A 19,263-nucleotide genomic window follows, 5' to 3' on the forward strand; every position below is an offset into this window, starting at 1 on the left:
CCCCACCCCTGCGGCAAAAAATGGAAATGTGGTGGGCGGGGCTTAAAAAATCATAAGATTAAAGTAATATAAATAAAATTCAAAATAAAGTAATATATTTTAATACACTTAAGCAGCAAATCAAACCACTGGTATGGCTATGTGAGCTATGTTTTTAATTAGCCTTTGCAAAGACGTTGCTAAATATTTTTATCTTAATTGGACATTTAATAATAAATTATTTAAAACTGCTCTCGGCATTCCCCATTAATATTCTAGATTCTGGCCTTTAAAGTCAGCAAAAATGCACAGTAGCACGCTACATAGCATACACTTACACATGCAGATACATACACACTACATAGCATACACTTATACATGCAGATACACACACACACTACATAGCATACACTTATACATGCAGATACACACACACTACATAGCATACACTTATACATGCAGATACACACAAACTACATAGCATACACTTATACATGCAGATACACACAAACTACATAGCATACACTTATACATGCAGATACACACAAACTACATAGCATACACTTATACATGCAGATACACACACACACACTACATAGCTTACACTTATACATGCAGATACACACACTACATAGCATACACTTATACATGCAGATACACACACTACATAGCATACACTTATACATGCAGATACACACAAACTACATAGCATACACTTATACATGCAGATACACACACACACTACATAGCTTACACTTACACATGCAGATACACACACTACATAGCATACACTTATACATGCAGATACACACACTACATAGCATACACTTATACATGCAGATACACACACACACACACTACATATCATACACTTATACATGCAGATACACACACACACACACTACATATCCTACACTTACACATGCAGATACACACACACTACATAGCATACACTTATACATGCAGATACACACACACACTACATAGCATACACTTATACATGCAGATACACACACACTACATAGCATACACTTATACATGCAGATACACACAAACTACATAGCATACACTTATACATGCAGATACACACACTACATATCATACACTTATACATGCAGATACACACACACTACATAGCATACACTTATACATGCAGATACACACAAACTACATAGCATACACTTATACATGCAGATACACAGACACTACATAGTATACACTTATACATGCAGACACACACACACTACATAGCATAAACTTATACATACAGATGCACACACACAGTTATGGATACAGATAGACACACACACTACATCATATATGGTTATCTGTAATTCATTGTATGGGGTCCTGGGGTTGGCAAGTACATTATCTGGCAGTCTGCTGCTGCCACTGTTCGTTACCCTGGTATTAGCACTGCTCATTGTATAAAACTGAAGGCATGCTAGTATTATCACCAGGGGTTAGACATCATCACTACCATAGGTAGGTTAGAGAGGTCACCATTACCCGTGGTCAGAGTGTATACAGCCTTCTTACTCCTGCTTAACCCACACACCATTCCTTTTCCAAAGTTAATCTAGCAGGTATCTAACCTTGTGAGAGCAAAGCCAGCTGCTTCTGAGTATGGACCCAATAGAATTGAAAAAAAAAATTGTTTTGTTTTTAAATGCATGGGGCAAATCGGGACAGATGGCTAGCAACCCGGGACAGGGGGACAGACCCCTAAAATCGGGACTGTCCCACAAAAATTGGGACAGTTGGGGGGTATGGTATATTAGCTATAGCCTCATCTAGAGTAGTACAAGAGCACTACTTTGACTTTGGTTTTGTTCACTTTGCATTAAAGGAATTTGTTTAAATATAGCCTTACAAAATATGATTTTTTTTTTTTTTACTCTATTGGTAAAATTGTGAATGAAGTAGATCCATATATCACTCAGTGTCTTTTAATTTCTGAATTCAGATAGAGCATGCGGTTTTGAACAACTTTCTAATTTATGTCTATCACGTTTTCTTTGTTCCGTTTGTATCTTTTGTTGAAAAGCAGGGACTGTGCAGATGTCTGGAGCACTATATGGCAGCAGTTTTGCAAGAATTGTATCCATTTGCAAAAGCACTAGATGGCAGCACTATTTCCTGCCAAGTAGTGCTCCAGATGCTACCTAGGTATTTCAATGAAACTACCATGAGAGCGGAGCAAATTTCATAATATAAGTAAATTGGAAACTTGGTTTAAATTTATATTCTTTGTCTGAATCACGAAAAAAAATTTGGTTTCATACAAGTAATTTTGTCCATACATTTTCAGCAGGTCGGTTTTTTACATTTAAAGCAATATGAAACGCAAAGTTTCTTTTGTGATTCAGACAGAGCAGACCATTAAAAAAAAATAAGTTTCCAATTTACTTCTATTATATAATTTGCTTTGTTCCAATGATATTCTGTGTTTAAGAGATACCTAGGTAGCATCTAGAGCACTACATGACAGGAAATAGTTCTGCCCTCTAGTGCTCTTGCAAATGGATAACCACCTTGCAAAACAGCTGCCATATAGTGCTCCAGAAATGGGCCAGCTACTAAGCAAATGTCCCTGCTTTTCAACAAAAGATACCAAGAGAATGAAGAAAAATAATTGAAGTAAATTAGAAAGTTGTTTAAAATGTCATACTTTATCGGAATCTGAATCAGAAAAATGTTGGGTTTCATAGCCCTTTAAATCTACTTTTAAGATGTATTTTCAGTTTATATTCATTAGCATCTGAAGCACTGTATACCTGCTGTTACATTATTGATTTTATAAACCCTTCTCTTCCTAGGTGTATCCAATGAAGCTAAGTTTGTTTTTACAGTCCAAAGTATTGTTATGCCCCAAAAGCTAAAAGGAACATTATCCTTTATTGCTAAGGTGAGTGTTTCATAATTTTTCTATTTGTTGTCTTCATGCATCACAAGTAGATATGTACTGTAGGTCCAACTCAACAACATGAAACAAAATATTTGTGAGTCCTAAATGTTTAGACTTATGGCGTTAATTACATAACTTTTATAGCACTTCTTTCTCCTACATTGGTGTGTCCGGTCCACGGCTTCATCCTTACTTGTGGGAATATTCTCTTCCCTAACAGGAAATGGCAAAGAGGCACACAGCAAAAGCTGTCCATATAGCCCCTCCTCTGGCTCCTCCCCCCAGTCATTCTCTTTGCCTGCTCTGAACAAGTAGCATCTCCACGGGGATGGTAAAGAGTATGTGGTGTTAGTTGTAGTTTTTATTTCTTCTATCAAGAGTTTGTTATTTTAAAATAGTGCCGGTTTGTACTATTTACTCTACAACAGAAAGTGATGAAGAGTTCTGTTAAGAGGAGTATGATTTTAGCACCAGTAACTAGAATCCATTGCTGTTACTACGCAGGACTGTTGAAACCAGAGAACTTCAGTTGGGTGTAACAGTTTGCAGACTTATCTGCCCCAGGTATGACCAGTCTCTTTTCTAACAAAAAATAGTAATGCTAGAAGACTGTCAGTTTTTCCCTCATGGGACCGGTAAGCCATTTTCTTAGACTAAGTGCAGATTAAAGGCTTATATATTGGGCTCTATACTGGTTGACACTATTGTGGGCTAAATCGATTTGCTTATTTCATATTGTTATGACATTTGGAGTGTTTTATGAACTTAGAAACACTTTTGGGAACATTTTAATTAGGCCTGGCATTGGTTTAGACGCCTAATCTAGTCAGAAAGGCCCCTTCACTCTAGTATGCAGAGGGAGGAGGCCTCATTTTCGCGCCTCAGTTGCGCAGTTACTTCCAAAGGCAGTGCATGCACCTTCATGTGAGAGGGTCCTGTGGCTGAGAAACAGACTCCGGAAGGTTTTTTTCTGTGGTGAATAACCCCTAAGGAAGGTAAAAGCCGCAGCAAAGTCTGTGGCTGGGACTGTAGTATTTTAAACCGGTTAAATTGAACAATTAGCTCCGGTTTGCTTATTTAAGGGTCTAGAAACTTCATATTTGGTGTGCAATACTTTCAAAGCATTAAGACACTGGGGTGTAAATTTTATAAAGATCGGATATTTCCTTCATTGTTTTTTGAATATGCAGAAATAAAGTGTGTTCATTTTATTATTTAAAGAGACAGTAACGGTTTTGTATAAAATCGTTTTTATTGCATTAATAGCCTGCCTAAATCTGCCTAACATGTCTGTACCTTCAGATAGCATATGTTCTGTGTGTATGGAGGCCAAGGTGGTTTCCCCCTTTAAGTGTATGTACAAATTGTGCCATGGCGTCCAAACAAAGTAAGGACAGTACTGTCACATTTAATAAGGTTGCCCAAGATGATTCTTCAAATGAAGGTAGTGGGGATAGTTCATCATCCTCTCCTTCTGTGTCAACACCAGTTTTGCCCGCGCAGGCGATACCTAGTACATCTAGCGCACCAATGCTTGTTACTATGCAGCAATTAACAGCAGTAATGGATAATTCTATAGCAAATCTTTTATCCAATCTGCCAGCATTTCCCAGAAAGCGTGCTTGCTCAGTTTTAAATACAGAGGATGAGCAAGCAGGCGCTGACGATAATTTATCTGTTATACCCTCACATCAATCTGAATTGGCAGCGAGGGAAGGTCTGTCCGAGGGAGAAATTTCAGATTCAGGAAAAATTTCTCAGCAGGCAGAACCTGATATCGTGGCATTTAAATTTAAGCTAGAACATCTCCGCGCGCTGCTTAAGGAGGTGCTAGCTACTCTTGATGATTGTGATCCTTTGGTAATTCCAGAGAAGTTGTGCAAAATGGACAAATTCTTAGAGATCCCAGTGCACGCTGATGCTTTTCCGATACCCAAGAGGGTAGCGGACATAGTGAATAAAGAGTGGGAGAAGCCAGGTATACCTTTTGTTCCTATATTTAAGAAAATGTTCCCCATTGTTGACCCCAGAAGGGACGCATGGCAGACGGTCCCTAAGGTAGAGGGGGGCAGTTTCAACGTTAGCAAAGTGCACGACTATTCCTATAGAGGACAGTTGTGCTTTTAAAGATCCTATGGATAAAAAATTGGAAGGATTGCTTAAAAAGATTTTTGTTCAGCAAGGTTTCCTTCTTCAACCAATTTTGTGCATTATTCCTGTCACCTCGGCGGCGTCTTTTTGGTTCGAGGAACTAGAAAGTTCGCTCCGAAAGGAGACTCCGTATGATGAAGTCATGGACAGAATTCACGCACTAAAGTTGGCTAATTCCTTTATTTTGGATGCCGCTTTTCAATTAGCAAAATTAGCGGCTAAGAACTCAGGTTTTGCAATAGTGGCGCGCAGGGCACTTTGGCTAAAATCTTGGTCGGCGGATGTGTCGTCCAAAACAAAATTACTTAATATTCCTTTCAAAGGTAAGACCCTTTTCGGGCCGGAATTGAAGTAGATTATTTCTGACATCACTGGGGGAAAGGGCCATGCCCTCCCACAGGATAGGCCTTTCAAGGCTAAGAACAAGTCTAATTTTCGTTCCTTTCGCAATTTCAGGAACGGACCGGCTTCTAACTCTGCATCCTCTAGACAAGAGGGTAACGCTTCCCAGCCTAAACCAGCATGGAAACCATTGCAAGGCTGGAACAAGGGTAAGCAGGCCAAGAAGCCTGCTGCTGCTACCAAGACAGCATGAAAGAGTAGCCCCCGATCCGGGACCGGATCTAGTAGGGGGCAGACTTTCTCTCTTTGCTCAGGCTTGGGCAAGAGATGTTCCGTATCCCTGGGCACTAGAAATTGTCTCTCAGGGTTATCTTCTAGAGTTCAAGGAACTCCCTACAAGGGGAAGGTTCCACATGTCTCGCTTATCTTCAGACTAGATAAAGAGACAGGCATTCTTACATTGCGTAGATGACCTATTAAAGATGGGAGTGATATACCCAGTTCCAACAGCGGAACAAGGTCTGGGTTTTTACTCAAACCTGTTTGTAGTTCCCAGAAAAGAGGGAACTTTCAGGCCAATTCTGGATTTAAAAATACTAAACAAATTCCTCAGAGTTCCATCATTCAAGATGGAAACCATTCGGACGATCTTACCAACAATCCAGGAAGGTCAATATATGACTACCGTGGACTTAAAGGATGCGTACCTGCATATTCCTATCCACAAAGATCACCATCAGTTCCTAAGGTTCGCCTTTCTGGACAAACATTACCAGTTCGTGGCTCTTCCATTCGGTTTAGCCACTGCTCCCAGAATTTTCACAAAAGGTACTAGGGTCCCTTCTAGCGGTTCTAAGGCCGAGGGGCATTGCTATAGCACCTTACCTAGACGACATTCTAATCCAAGCGTCGTCCCTTTCCCAAGCAAGGGCTCATACAGACATTGTTTTAGCCTTTCTAAGATCTCACGGGTGGAAGGTGAACATAGAAAAAAGTTCCCTGTCCCGGAAAAGTTTGATCTCCCGATTTCGGCAGATGAAGTTAAGAGAGCCATCAAAGATCTGCCTTCGGGCAAAAGTCCGGGGCCTGACGGCTTTGGCCTGAAATATTACAAGATATACGCAGACGTCCTCGTCCCTGAGTTGACAAGCCTGTTTGCCTCACTATCAGAGACCCCCGGGCTCCCTGACTCCATGTTGGCGGCTCACATCGCAGTGATCCCAAAGCCGGGTAAATCCCCTGATAGGCCTGAAAATTTCAGGCCGATATCCCTCTTAAACTCTGACGTAAAGATCCTTGCGAAGGTCTTGGCGGCACGCTTGAATAGGCTCCTTCCTGATCTGATTTCTGCCGATCAAGTCGGTTTTATTCCAGCACGGGAGGCCAGGGATAATACCCTTAAAGTACAACAAATGATCACCTACGCTCATTTACATAAATTACCCCTCACTCTAGTAACAACAGACGCGGAAAAAGCGTTCGATCGGGTCAGCTGGATGTTTATTCGATCGACGCTTATAAAGTTTGGCTTTCGGCCTGGCTTTGTAAACACTGTTATGTCTTTATACTCTGCGTCAAATGCGCGAGTGAGAGTGAACGGCACTCTCTCTGACACATTTTTAATCAGGAACGGCACAAGACAGGGGTGTCCCCTGTCGCCCCTCCTGTTCGCCCTCACAATTGAGGTACTTGCCGGTAAGATCAGATCTAACCCGGAGGTGAGAGGCTTCTTAATTGGCGAAACCGAACATAAACTTTCCATGTATGCCGACGACGTCCTTCTCACTTTGTCGGACTCTGCCTCATCATTAAAGGAGGCAATAATAGAATTTAAAAATTACGGACTAGTATCAAATTTTCTCCTTAACCCCCTGAAATCCGAGATCTTAAATATCACCGAACCTCCGGAACGGTTTGCTATCTCAACCACAAATTGCCCAGTTAAAATAGCTCGGCATAGCATTAAATACCTGGGTATAATGATTACCCCTAGTCCCCGGGAAATAGTTGACTTGAACTACAAAAAAATCTGCGATGACATACTCAGGGATTTATCCAACTGGAAAAACAAAACAATCTCATGGATGGGGAGAATCGGAATCGTCAAGATGAACGTCTTGCCGAGAATTCTCTACATCATGCAGTCTATACCGGCAATCTCCGCCTCTCAATACCTTCAACAACTTCAAACAGGCATTGAAGTATATATCTGGAATGGTATTAGGCCTCGTATTGGAAAATCCACTTTGTATATGTCTAGAGACAGGGGTGGACTGGGGATTCCGCTCTTGAGAGAATATCAACGAGCAATATACTTACAGAGGGTGGTGGAGTGGAACCGTAACTCTAGCAACAAGTTATGGATCCAAATAGACAACGAAACGTTGGGGCACTGGCCTGGATAACGGTGAAAAGTCGGCCGGAGCACCTTGTAATGTATCCAATGATAAAGGATACCTTTGATGTATGGGATAGGACTCTGAAGGAGGGCTCATATGTTTCTTCATGCATCTCTCCAAATACTCCCTTATGGGAAAACCCTGACTTGGGATTTGCGCTCCCGGGGCGAGGGGTGGGAGAGACCCAAACACTCGCAGAGATAGCCTTTTCCAACGTCATGAATCAAGATAAACTCAAGACGCAGGTCGAACTGGCAGAGTGGGACCAAACGCTCTTTAGATCATGGTACAGCGTGGCGCAACTCACGCACTACTATAGCGTGTGCAAAGATCGAATCGCGCCGTCCAGACATAGAACATCCTTTGAGGCCTTGTGTGTCGCCCAACAAACCCCAACACACCTTATCTCACACTTATACCAACTGGTGATGAGCAGGGGGGGTACCACCCTCCCGGGCTACACCTCTAGATGGCAATCAGAGCTAGGATTAGAAATATCAGACGAGGACTGGATGAAAATCTTTCAAAAATCCAGGAAAGCCTCTGTATCAGCAAAAGTACAAGAAATGCACTGCAAAACACTCAGTAGGTGGTACTTAACTCCTCAAAGACTGCAAAAAATTTACCCCCACACTTACTGGAAGTGCTGGAGGGGCTGTGGAGGTGAGGGATCTTTTCTGCACATATGGTGGACGTGCCCACAGATAGGACCATTTTGGGAGGGAGTGTTGGGAGAGATGAGCAAAATTCTTAAAATCATTATCCCTCCCAAACCGTCATACCTGATATATCATGGGCTCCCAAAAGTGGTGGGAACAGATAGGTACTTACTCTTTTTCTTGATGCTGAACGGTGTGAAAGGACTAATCCCAGCACATTGGAAGAGTCCACGGGTTCCCACTGTTCAAGAATGGAAAAGCAAGGTGGGCGATTTACTTAGATTGGAACGGTACCACTTCCTTAGAACAGGGAGACTAGCTACCCACGAAATGATGACACTAACATGGGAAGGCAAGGAAATTTAATTTACCTAGGTCGCTGACCCCACCCCAGGGACTCTTCCTCCCCCCTCCCTTTTCCCTCCCTTTCCCCCCCCCCCCTTTTTTTTTTTTTTTTTCCTCTTCTTTCGTCTTCTCTATTCTCTCTACCTCTCTCCCTTCTCTATCTTAGCTCATACCGCCCCCTTTGGGCAAAGACATCAGACCATAAGAAACTTTCAGCACTATGATGCAAATTTGCTGAAAACTCATAAATATACCCTTGTCTAGGCACCTGATGTCAAATTCCTAAGTTCATACTAATTTTGGTTATAATGTATATTAAACACCTCGAGCATTCAGCTCGTAGAACACAAGCTCAAAGTTTATGCTGAGAAACAGACTGTGAACTATAGGCAAGAGACCAACTCAGTTGTTTAAAGATTATTACCCTCATCCCGAAATGTATATATCTAGACTGATGTGAACATAGTGATATCGAATTGTAAATTTACTTTCAGTTTATCTTTGTTGTCACCAGGATTATTGCATATTGAATTTGTAAACTATGCATGTTGTTCACATTACTGTAACTATCTCTTGTCGAACTTAATAAAGCTTGTTTTCAAAAAAAAAAAAAAAAAAAGTTCCCTGTCCCCGTCCACAAGGGTTCCCTTTCTGGGAACAATATTAGATTCTGTGGAAATGAAGATTTTTCTGACAGAGGTCAGAAAGTTAAAACTTCTAAAAGCTTGTCGAGTTCTTCATTCTATTCCTCAGCCTTCCATAGCTCAGTGCATGGAAGTTATAGGACTAATGGTTGCAGCAATGGACGTGGTTCCTTTTGCTCTAATTCATTTAAGACCATTGCAGCTGTGCATGCTCAAACAGTGGAATGGGGATTATGCAGACTTGTCTCCCCAAATTCAAGTAGACCAGGTAACCAGAGACTCACTCCTCTGGTGGTTGACTCAAGATCACCTGTCTCAGGGAATGAGTTTCCGCAGACCCGAGTGGGTCATCGTCACAACCGACGCCAGCCTCTTGGGCTGGGGCACGGTCTGGGACTCTCTGAAAGCTCAGGGTCTATGGTCTCGGGAAGAGTCTCTTCTCCTGATAAAAATTTTGGAACTGAGAGCGATATTCAATGCGCTCCTGGCTTGGCCTCAACTAGCAAAGGCCAGGTTCATAAGATTTCAGTCGGACAACATGACGACTGTAGCGTACATCAATCATCAGGGGGGAACAAAGAGTTCCCTGGCGATGAGAGGTATCCAAGATCATCAAATGGGCGGAGGATCACTCCTGCCATCTATCTGCAATTCACATCCCAGGAGTAGACAACTGGGAGGCGGATTATCTGAGTCGTCAGACTTTCCATCCGGGGGAGTGGGAACTTCACCCGGAGGTGTTTGCCCAGTTAACTCAACTATGGGGCACTCCAGATATGGATCTGATGGCGTCCCGTCAGAACTCCAAGGTTCCTCGCTACGGGTCCAGATCCAGGGATCCCAAGGCGACACTAGTAGATGCATTGGTGGCGCCCTGGTCGTTCAGTCTGGCTTATGTGTTTCCACCGTTCCCTCTCCTTCCCAGGCTTGTAGCCAGGATCAAGCAGGAGAAGGCCTCGGTGATTCTAATAGCTCCTGCATGGCCACGCAGGACTTGGTATGCAGACCTGGTGAATATGTCAGCGGTTCCACTATGGAAGCTACCTTTGAGGCAGGATCTTCTATTGCAAGGTCCATTCAAACATCCAAATCTAGTCTCTCTACAACTGACTGCTTGGAAATTGAACGCTTGATTCTCTCTAAGCGTGGGTTTTCAGACTCGGTTATAGATACTCTGGTTCAAGCCAGAAAACCGGTGACTAGGAAAATTTACCACAAGATATGGCTAAAATATATCCGTTGGTGCGAATCCAAGGGATTTTCTTGGAGTAAAATCAAAATTCCTAGAATACTTTCCTTTCTCCAAGAGGGTTTGGATAAAGGTTTGTCAGCTAGTTCTTTAAAAGGACAGATATCTGCTCTGTCTGTTTTGTTGCACAAACGACTGGCAGCCGTGCCAGATGTGCAGGTGTTTGTTCAGGCCTTAGTCAGAATCAAGCCTGTCTACAGACCTATGACTCCTCCATGGAGTCTAAACTTAGTTCTTTCAGTTCTTCAAGGGGTTCCGTTTGAACTCTTACATTCCATAGATATTAAGTTACTATCTTGGAAAGTTCTGTTTTTGGCTGCTATTTCTTCTGCCAGAAGAGTTTCTGAATTGTCTGCTTTGCAGTGTACTTCTCCCTATCTGGTGTTGGTAGTTTTACGTGCCAAGCCTGGTTTTCTTCCAAAAGTGGTTTCCAACAGGAATATTAACCAGGAAATAGTTGTTCCTTCCCTGTGTCCGAATCCAGTTTCAAAGAAGGAACGTTTGTTACACAACCTAGACGTGGTCCGTGCTTTAAAATTCTATTTAGAGGCAACAAAGGATTTCAGACAGACATCATCCTTGTTTGTCGTTTATTCTGGTAAGAGGAGAGGGCAGAAAGCTACTGCTACCTCTCTTTCCTTTTGGCTGAAAAGCATCATCCGATTGGCTTATGAGACTGCCGGACGGCAGCCTCCTGAACGAATTACAGCTCACTCTACTAGGGCTGTGGCTTCCACATGGGTCTTCACTGCACACTTTTACAAAATTTTACAAATTCGATACTTTTGCTTCTTCAGAAGCTGTTTTTGGGAGAAAGGTTTTGCAAGCCGTGGTGCCTTCCGTTTAGGTTACCTGACTTGTTCCCTCCCTTCATCCGTGTCCTAAAGCTTTGGTATTGGTTCCCACAAGTAAGGATGAAGCCGTGGACCGGACACACCAATGTAGGAGAAAACAAAATTTATGTCTTACCTGATAAATTCCTTTCTCCTACGGTGTGTCCGGTCCATGGCCCGCCCTGGCTTTTTGTCAGGTTTAAAAAATTTTACTTCTATACACTACAGTCACCACGGCACCCTATGGTTTCTCCTTTTTCTCCTATCCATCGGTGGAATGACTGGGGGGCGGAGCCAGAGGAGGGGCTATATGGACAGCTTTTGCTGTGTGCCTCTTTGCCATTTCCTGTTAGGGAAGAGAATATTCCCACAAGTAAGTATGAAGCCGTGGACCGGACACACCGTAGGAGAAAGGAATTTATCAGGTAAGACATAAATTTCGTTTTTGTCAAACCAACTTGTGATTGATTGATTTTCAAACTTTTGCCATCCCTAGAGTGAGATAAGAATTACTGCCCTTTTTAATCTTCAATAAGTGTTTTGGAAGATTTAAGGATAAATTTTCTACCTACCCTTGCCTTCATGTATTTCAAATTTGGTAATGACCCACCAGTAGTGATGGAGTTCCTTCTCAAATTCTTATAGAACCAGATTTATTCTTAGAAAAAGATAGATATATTTATTCACACTCTACATGGCAAACTGTCCTGTACACATTGTCGCCTTTGTTTATTCAATAGCTAAGCAAAAACTATTTGTGAACAGATTCAAGAAGGATGTTATGCTTAATCTAGTGGCCAGAGGACTACAAACAGTGATATATTTCTACTTGGTGCATGAAGAAATGTATTGTTTAACGTAAATTGTTTTCCAGCCCTGAGCATTTTTTTATTATCTGTTTCCTTTTAGGATGAGGAAGGATCTTCACATGAGAAGTTAGATTTCAAACTACACTTCAGCTGCTCCTCCTATTTAATTATGACTCCTTGCTACAGGTGTGTTAGCATAAGTACAACTACCTTTCACACATTTCTCCAGCCTTTAATAATAATAATAGTCTTTTTTCCCTAACCCTTATTTAAAGGGATATTAAACCCACATTTTTTTCTTTACTGGTTCAGACAGAGCATGCAATTTTAAGCAACTTTCTAATTTACTCCTATTATCGTTCTCGTGCTATCTTTATTTGACAAAGTAGAAATGTAAGCTTAAGAGCCGGCCCATTTTTGGTTCAGGACCTGGGTAGCGCTTGTTGATTGGTGGCTAAATGTAGCAAACCAATCAGCAAGCTCTACCCATGTTCTGAACCAAAAATGGGCCGGCTCCTAACCTTACTTTTCTGCATTTTCAAATAAAGATATCAAGTTCATATGCAGTGTCTTAAAGGTTTAACTAAGACTTTTAATTTCAAGAAAGCAAAATTCAACGATTTAAGGAAATCATTAAATAATATAAATTGGGACAATGTATTCTCTAATAAAAATACAGAGGATAAATGGATAATATTTAAAAATTTGTTAAATAAATATACATATCAACAAATACCATATGGTTATAAAAATAAAAAGCCGTTATGGCTAAATAAAAATGTGTTAAGAGAAATTAGGAAAAAACGTAGGGCATTTAAATTATTAAAAGAAAATAGTACAGACTCAACATACAATATTTATAAGGAATGTAACAAAACATGCAAAAAAATCAAATTAGCCAAAATTGAAAATGAAAAATTAATTGCCAAGGATTCTAAGTCTAACCCTAAAAGGTTCTTTAAGTACATAAATAGCAAAAAATCTAAGAAGTATAATATAGGTACATTAAAATGCGTGGAGGGTAGCATGATAAATAATGACAGGGAGAAGGCTGAGGTACTAAACCAGTTTTTTTCTTCAGTATACACAAGAGAGGAACCATTGGATGATACTTTGGAATAAAATAGAACATGCCAGTCCATATCATTAACTGGGTTATGTTTAGAGGATATCAGGAAAAAACTGGATAATATTAAGGTAAATAAAACTCCAGGCCCAGATGGAATACACCCAAGGGTGTTAAGGGAATTTAGCACTGTTATAGACAAACCTCTACTCTTAATTTTTCAAGACTCATTATCCTCAGACATGGTACCCCAGGATTGGCGTAAAGCTGATGTTGTGCCACTCTTCAAAAAGGGAAGCAGGGATGATCCAGGAAGCTATAGACCAGTTAGTCTGACATCAATAGTGGGGAAGATATTTGAAGGGATTATAAGGGATTATATTGATGAGCATATTCGTGTAAACAAGATTATGAGTTCTAATCAGCATGGCTTTAGGAGAAATAGATCATGTCAAACTAATCTAATTAGATTCTACAAGGAAGGAAGTAAAAATATAGATAAAGGGGAATCAGTTGATGTGATATACTTAGGTTTTGCAAAGGCATTTGATACAGTGCCACATGAGATATTAATGCACAAAATTAAGGGACTGGGAATAGCTGAAAATGTTAGCTCATGGATAAATAACTGGATAAAAGATAGGGAGCAACGAGTAGTAGTAAATGGATCATACTCAGATTGGACAAAGGTAATCAGTGGAGTCCCCCAGGGATCAGTACTGGGCCCTGTTCTTTTTAATATTTTTATAAATGACTTGGCGCAAGGATTAAATACCGACATCTCTATTTTTGCAGATGATACTAAGTTAAGTAAGGTCATTAGGTCAGAGCAGGACGAACTCTCATTACAAAAGGATTTGCAAAAATTAGAACAAGTAAATGGAAAATGAGATTTAATACAGAAAAATACAAGGTTCTACATTTTGGAAGTAAAAATAAGCAGGCAACGTATTTTTTTAAATGGGACAAGACTTAGCCAAACACAGGAGGAAAGGGATTTTGGAGTAGTAATAGATAACAAGCTAAAGATGGGTGCACAATGCAGGGCAGCGGCTTCAAAGGCTAATAAGATTCTAGCATGTATTAATAGAGCCATTGATTCAAGGGAGGAAAGCATAATTCTGTCACTATATAAAGCCCTGGTAAGACCTCACCTTGAGTTTGGAGTGCAGTTCTGGGGACCGATCGCTAAAAATGATATTTCAGAACTAGAAAAAGTTCAGAGAAGGGCCACAAAGCTAATAAGGGGATTGAAGAAATTAACCTATGAGGAGAGGCTAGCCAAACTGGGTCTGTTTTCTTTAGAAAAAAGGCGCTTGAGAGGTGACATGATTACTTTATATAAATATATTCAAGGCCCATATACAGAGATGGCAGAAGCTCTGTTTATTCCAAGAAAATTGTTTCTGACAAGAGGTCATAATTTAAGGTTGGATGAAAGGGTATTTAATCTCCTGCAACGGAAACGTTTTTTTCACTGTAAGAGCAATAAAATTGTGAAACTCATTACCAAAGGAGGTAGTGAATGCCAATACCATAGATATATTTAAAAATAGTCTGGATACATTTCTGTATATAAACAAAATTTATGGATATGATTGCTGGTATTAAATGGGTCACCTTTTAGTGGGGTTATTTAAGCTTAACTGGAGCTTTTTGTAAGTATATTAGATTTGTATAGGTTGAACTCGATGGACTTCAGTCTTTTTTCAACCTTATCTACTATGTTAAGTGAACGAAGAAAAATAGTTAATAGGAGTAAATTAGAAAGTTGCTTAAAATTGCATGCTCTATCTGAATTAGGAAAGAAAAAATTGGGTTTAGTATCCCTTTAATAGCTAGTATATTTTCTTCTTAAACGGGAAAAGTCCACAGCTGCATTCATTACTTTTTCAGAACCTGGCCACCAGGAGGCGGCAAAGATACCCCAGCCAAAGGCTTAAATACCTCCCCCACTTGCCTTTGCCTTTTGTCTCAGGAGGTTAGAAGTGGTGTCAGAAGATTGAAGATAGTCTCTCGTGGAGGGTAGTACTCTTCGAAATGGGACTGGAGGTTTAAGTGATCCTGTCAGCCTCTCAGTGAGAGCATGGGTGACAGTTAGAGTCCGGAGATGCAGGGAGAGTCTTTTTGCGAAACCATCCCTACTCATATTAACAGCTCCTTTGGCAATCAGCGTTAACAACTTTTGCTGCCTGCTTTTATTCAGTCAAGTCCATGTCAGAAGCGAGGCTATTATCTGTTACACTTGAAAGGCCATGTTCCTGTTCCACGGCGTATATTCCGGTAAGATTGTTTCATTTTATTTCAATATATGACTGGTAATGTTAAACGAAAGAAGTCAGGGTCCCAGTGGGACTCCTTTATCTTATGGAATCAAGGGTTAATATCTCCTGAGGGGGTTTATTGAACAGGGGGGACTGTAATCATGTTTATGTGATTTTGTCTGCTATTGTGTAGTGATACTTGGGCTCATGTCTTTTCGTACATAACGGCCTTGCTTCTTTTTGCGCAGTCCTAGGAACCGGTGCTTTTTTTTGGCTTACACGATGCACCTCGTGACCGGGCGTGGTCACATTGTATTCCATTTCCGCACATTGACCAAGTGGCGACGGAGAGAGTCTGTTTGTAAGTTGTCTGGTTCAGGAGGTGGTGTGTGCCCCAGCCATTGGAGGTGTAAGGTGCTGTTAGTGTTTGCCCATAATTGCAATCTCCAAGTTATGGAGGATTCTGATTTTTTGGAGACAGATAACTCCAATTCGGAGAACACGTCTTGCAAAGAATATGAAATGGCTAGGGTTATCCATGCCCATCAGTTATGTTCCGATTGCCGTTCTAGAATACTCTCTTCCCCAAGTCAGGGAACTTAGAGTGCGCTGAGCCATCCGCCTCTGAGGATTCTATGTCCCAAGAAGCACGTACCCCAGAACCTTCTTTTGCTACGCAAGCAGGTGTTCCTATGGCCGTTACTCCTTTTCCAGAAGGCGGCTTGTTTCCTCCAGAGGTTACAGCACGGTTTCGCTTGGCCATATCTATGGCGCTGGCACATTTATATCTCCCTAATGAGGTGTTTTTAAGGTAGTGTCCGTGTTCTGTTAACCAGGGTTTGTCGGGCATGGGATCGCCTGAGTCAGTTAGACCTTCTAGGGAAGTGATGGCCTCTGAGGCTTCAGGGGCCCCACCCTCTGGGCCGGGGTCGCTCATCGACACGGCGGGGGATAATTTTACCTTCCGTTATAGACTGGCACGTCTTCGTGTTTTGTTAAGGCATGTTTCGGTGGTGCTGGAGGATTCCAGCCCTACTGGGCCAAGGGATCCTCGGTCTTCTGTTCCGGACGGCAAATTGGATTTGACGTGTGGGGATGAAGCAATCTCTTTATTGTCTGTTTTTCTTTCTTTTATTCTCTGTTCCAGTTCTGAGCTTGGGCCTATAATCGGCTAGTCTGGTTGGCATGCTGTTTTTCTTGGGCGTTCGCCCTCGGGTGTTGCCTTCATTTTATTTAATCCGGTTAGGATATATTTGATTTTGTTTAAGAAGCTCATGTCTGCTCTAATTTTCCAGTTTGGGAACATTCTTTCTCTGGAACTGATACTTCTTTGGAAGCAGCACGTTATCTATATCAGATCTTAGTTATGAATATAGTTTGTTTCTCTTGTAAGGTGTATCCAGTCCACGGATCATCCATTACTTGTGGGATATTCTCCTTCCCAACAGGAAGTTGCAAGAGGATCACCCACAGCAGAGCTGTCTATATAGCTCCTCCCCTAACTGCCATATCCAGTCATTCTCTTGCAACTCTCGACAAGCATGGAAGTAGTAAGAGAGAAGTGGTGTAACGTAGTTGTTTTTTTCTTCAATCAAAAGTTTGTTTTTTTAAATGGTACCGGAGTTGTACTATTTTTGTCCCAGGCAGAAAATAGAAGAAGAATCTGCCTGTGATCTCTATGATCTTAGCAGGTTGTAACTAAGATCCATTGCTGTTCTCACACATAACTGAAGAGAGAGGTAACTTCAGCTGGGGAATGGCGTGCAGGTTATCCTGCTATGAGGTATGTGCAGTTAAAACATTTTTCTAGAGATGTAAATGCTAGAAAATGCTGCTGTTACCAGATTTATGTAAGGTAAGCCTGAATACAGTGATTTAATAGCGACTGGTATCATGCTTACTTTCAGAGGTAATACTCTTATAGATTTTCAATATAAAACGTTTGCTGGAAATGTTTAAAGGTTTTTATATGTGCTTTGGTGATAAAACTTTATTGGGGCCTAGTTTTTTTTCCACATGGCTGGCTTAAATTTGCCTAGAAACAGTTTCCTTAGGCTTTCCAATTCTTAGACATGAGTGGGAGGGGCCTAATTTAGCGCTTTATTGCGCAGTAACTTTTACAGACTGAGACATCCAGCTTTCCTCCAGGAGTCCCCTGAATGCTATAGGACCTCTCTAAAATACTCTTAGGCTTTCCAAAGTTGTTTGTTTGGGAAGGTAGGGCCACAGCAGGGCTGTGGCAGTTTGTTGTGACTGTTAAAAAACATCTATCGTTTTTTTGATCCGTCTTTTGAACTAAGGGGTTAATCATCCATTTGCAAGTGGGTGCAATGCTCTGTTAGCCTATTATACACCACTGTAAAAATATCCCAGGTGTAGAGAACTGGGAGGCGGATTTTCTAAGTCGACAGACTTTTCATCCGGGTGAGTGGGAACTCCATCCGGAGGTATTTGCACAATTGGTTCAGCGTTGGGGCGAACCAGAACTGGCTCTCATGGCGTCTCGCCAGAACGCCAAACTTCCTTGTTACGGATCCAGGTCCAGGTACCCCAAGGCAACGCTGATAGATGCTCTAGCAGCGCCTTGGTCCTTCGACCTGGCTTATGGGTTTCCACCGTTTCCTCTGCTCCCTCGTCTGATTGCCAAAATCAAGCAGAGAGCATCAGTGATCTTGATAGCGCCTGCGTGGCCACGCAGGACTTGGTATGCAGATCTGGTGGACATGTCATCCCTTCCACCATGGACTCTGCCTCTGAGACAGGACCTTCTACTTCAGGGTCCTTTCAACCATCCAAATCTAATTTCTCTGAGACTGACTGCCTGGAGATTGAACGCTTGATTTTATCAAAGCGTGGCTTCTCCGAGTCAGTTATTGATACCTTAATTCAGGCACAAAAGCCTGTCACCAGGAAAATCTATCATAAGATATGGCGTAAATATCTTTATTGGTGTGAATCCAAGGGTTACTCATGGAGTAAAGTCAGGATTCCCAGGATATTATCTTTTCTTCAAGAAGGATTGGAGAAAGGATTGTCAGCTAGTTCCTTAAAAGGACAGATTTCTGCTCTGTCTATTCTTTTGCACAAGCGTCTGACGGATGTTCCAGACGTTCAGGCATTTTGTCAGGCTTTAGTTAGAATCAAGCCTGTGTTTAAACCTGTTGCTCCACCATGGAGTTTAAATTTGGTTCTTAAAGTTCTTCAAGGGGTTCCGTTTGAACCTCTTCATTCCATAGATATCAAACTTTTATCTTGGAAAGTTCTATTTTTGGTAGCTATTTCCTCGGCTCGTAGAGTTTCCGAGTTATCTGCCTTACAATGTGATTCCCCTTATCTGATCTTCCATGCAGATAAGGTAGTTTTGCGTACCAAACCTGGGTTTTTACCTAAGGTGGTATCTAATAAGAATATCAATCAGGAGATTGTTGTTCCGTCATTGTGTCCTAATCCTTCTTCAAAGAAGGAACGTCTATTACACAATCTTGACGTGGTTCGTGCTTTAAAGTATTATTTACAAGCTACTAAAGATTTTCGTCAAACATCTGCTTTGTTTGTTATCTACTCTGGACAGAGGAGAGGCCAAAAGGCTTCGGCAACTTCTCTTTCTTTTTGGCT

General features: G+C 41.4%; 1 protein-coding gene across 2 annotated transcripts in view; it reads left to right on the top strand.

Annotated features, from left to right (window-relative positions):
• AP3D1 (adaptor related protein complex 3 subunit delta 1) overlaps positions 1 to 19,263 on the top strand; it is a 419,857-nt gene that overhangs the window by 381,027 nt on the left and 19,567 nt on the right. For both annotated transcript variants that reach the window (XM_053703077.1, XM_053703078.1), the window contains 2 exons: positions 2,799 to 2,887; positions 12,419 to 12,504. In XM_053703077.1, coding sequence (XP_053559052.1) covers positions 2,799 to 2,887; positions 12,419 to 12,504 — 175 coding nt within the window. The remainder of the gene's footprint in view (positions 1 to 2,798; positions 2,888 to 12,418; positions 12,505 to 19,263) is intronic.

Source organism: Bombina bombina, chromosome 2 (genome assembly GCF_027579735.1).
Source record: "Bombina bombina isolate aBomBom1 chromosome 2, aBomBom1.pri, whole genome shotgun sequence".
NCBI lineage: Eukaryota > Metazoa > Chordata > Amphibia > Anura > Bombinatoridae > Bombina > Bombina bombina.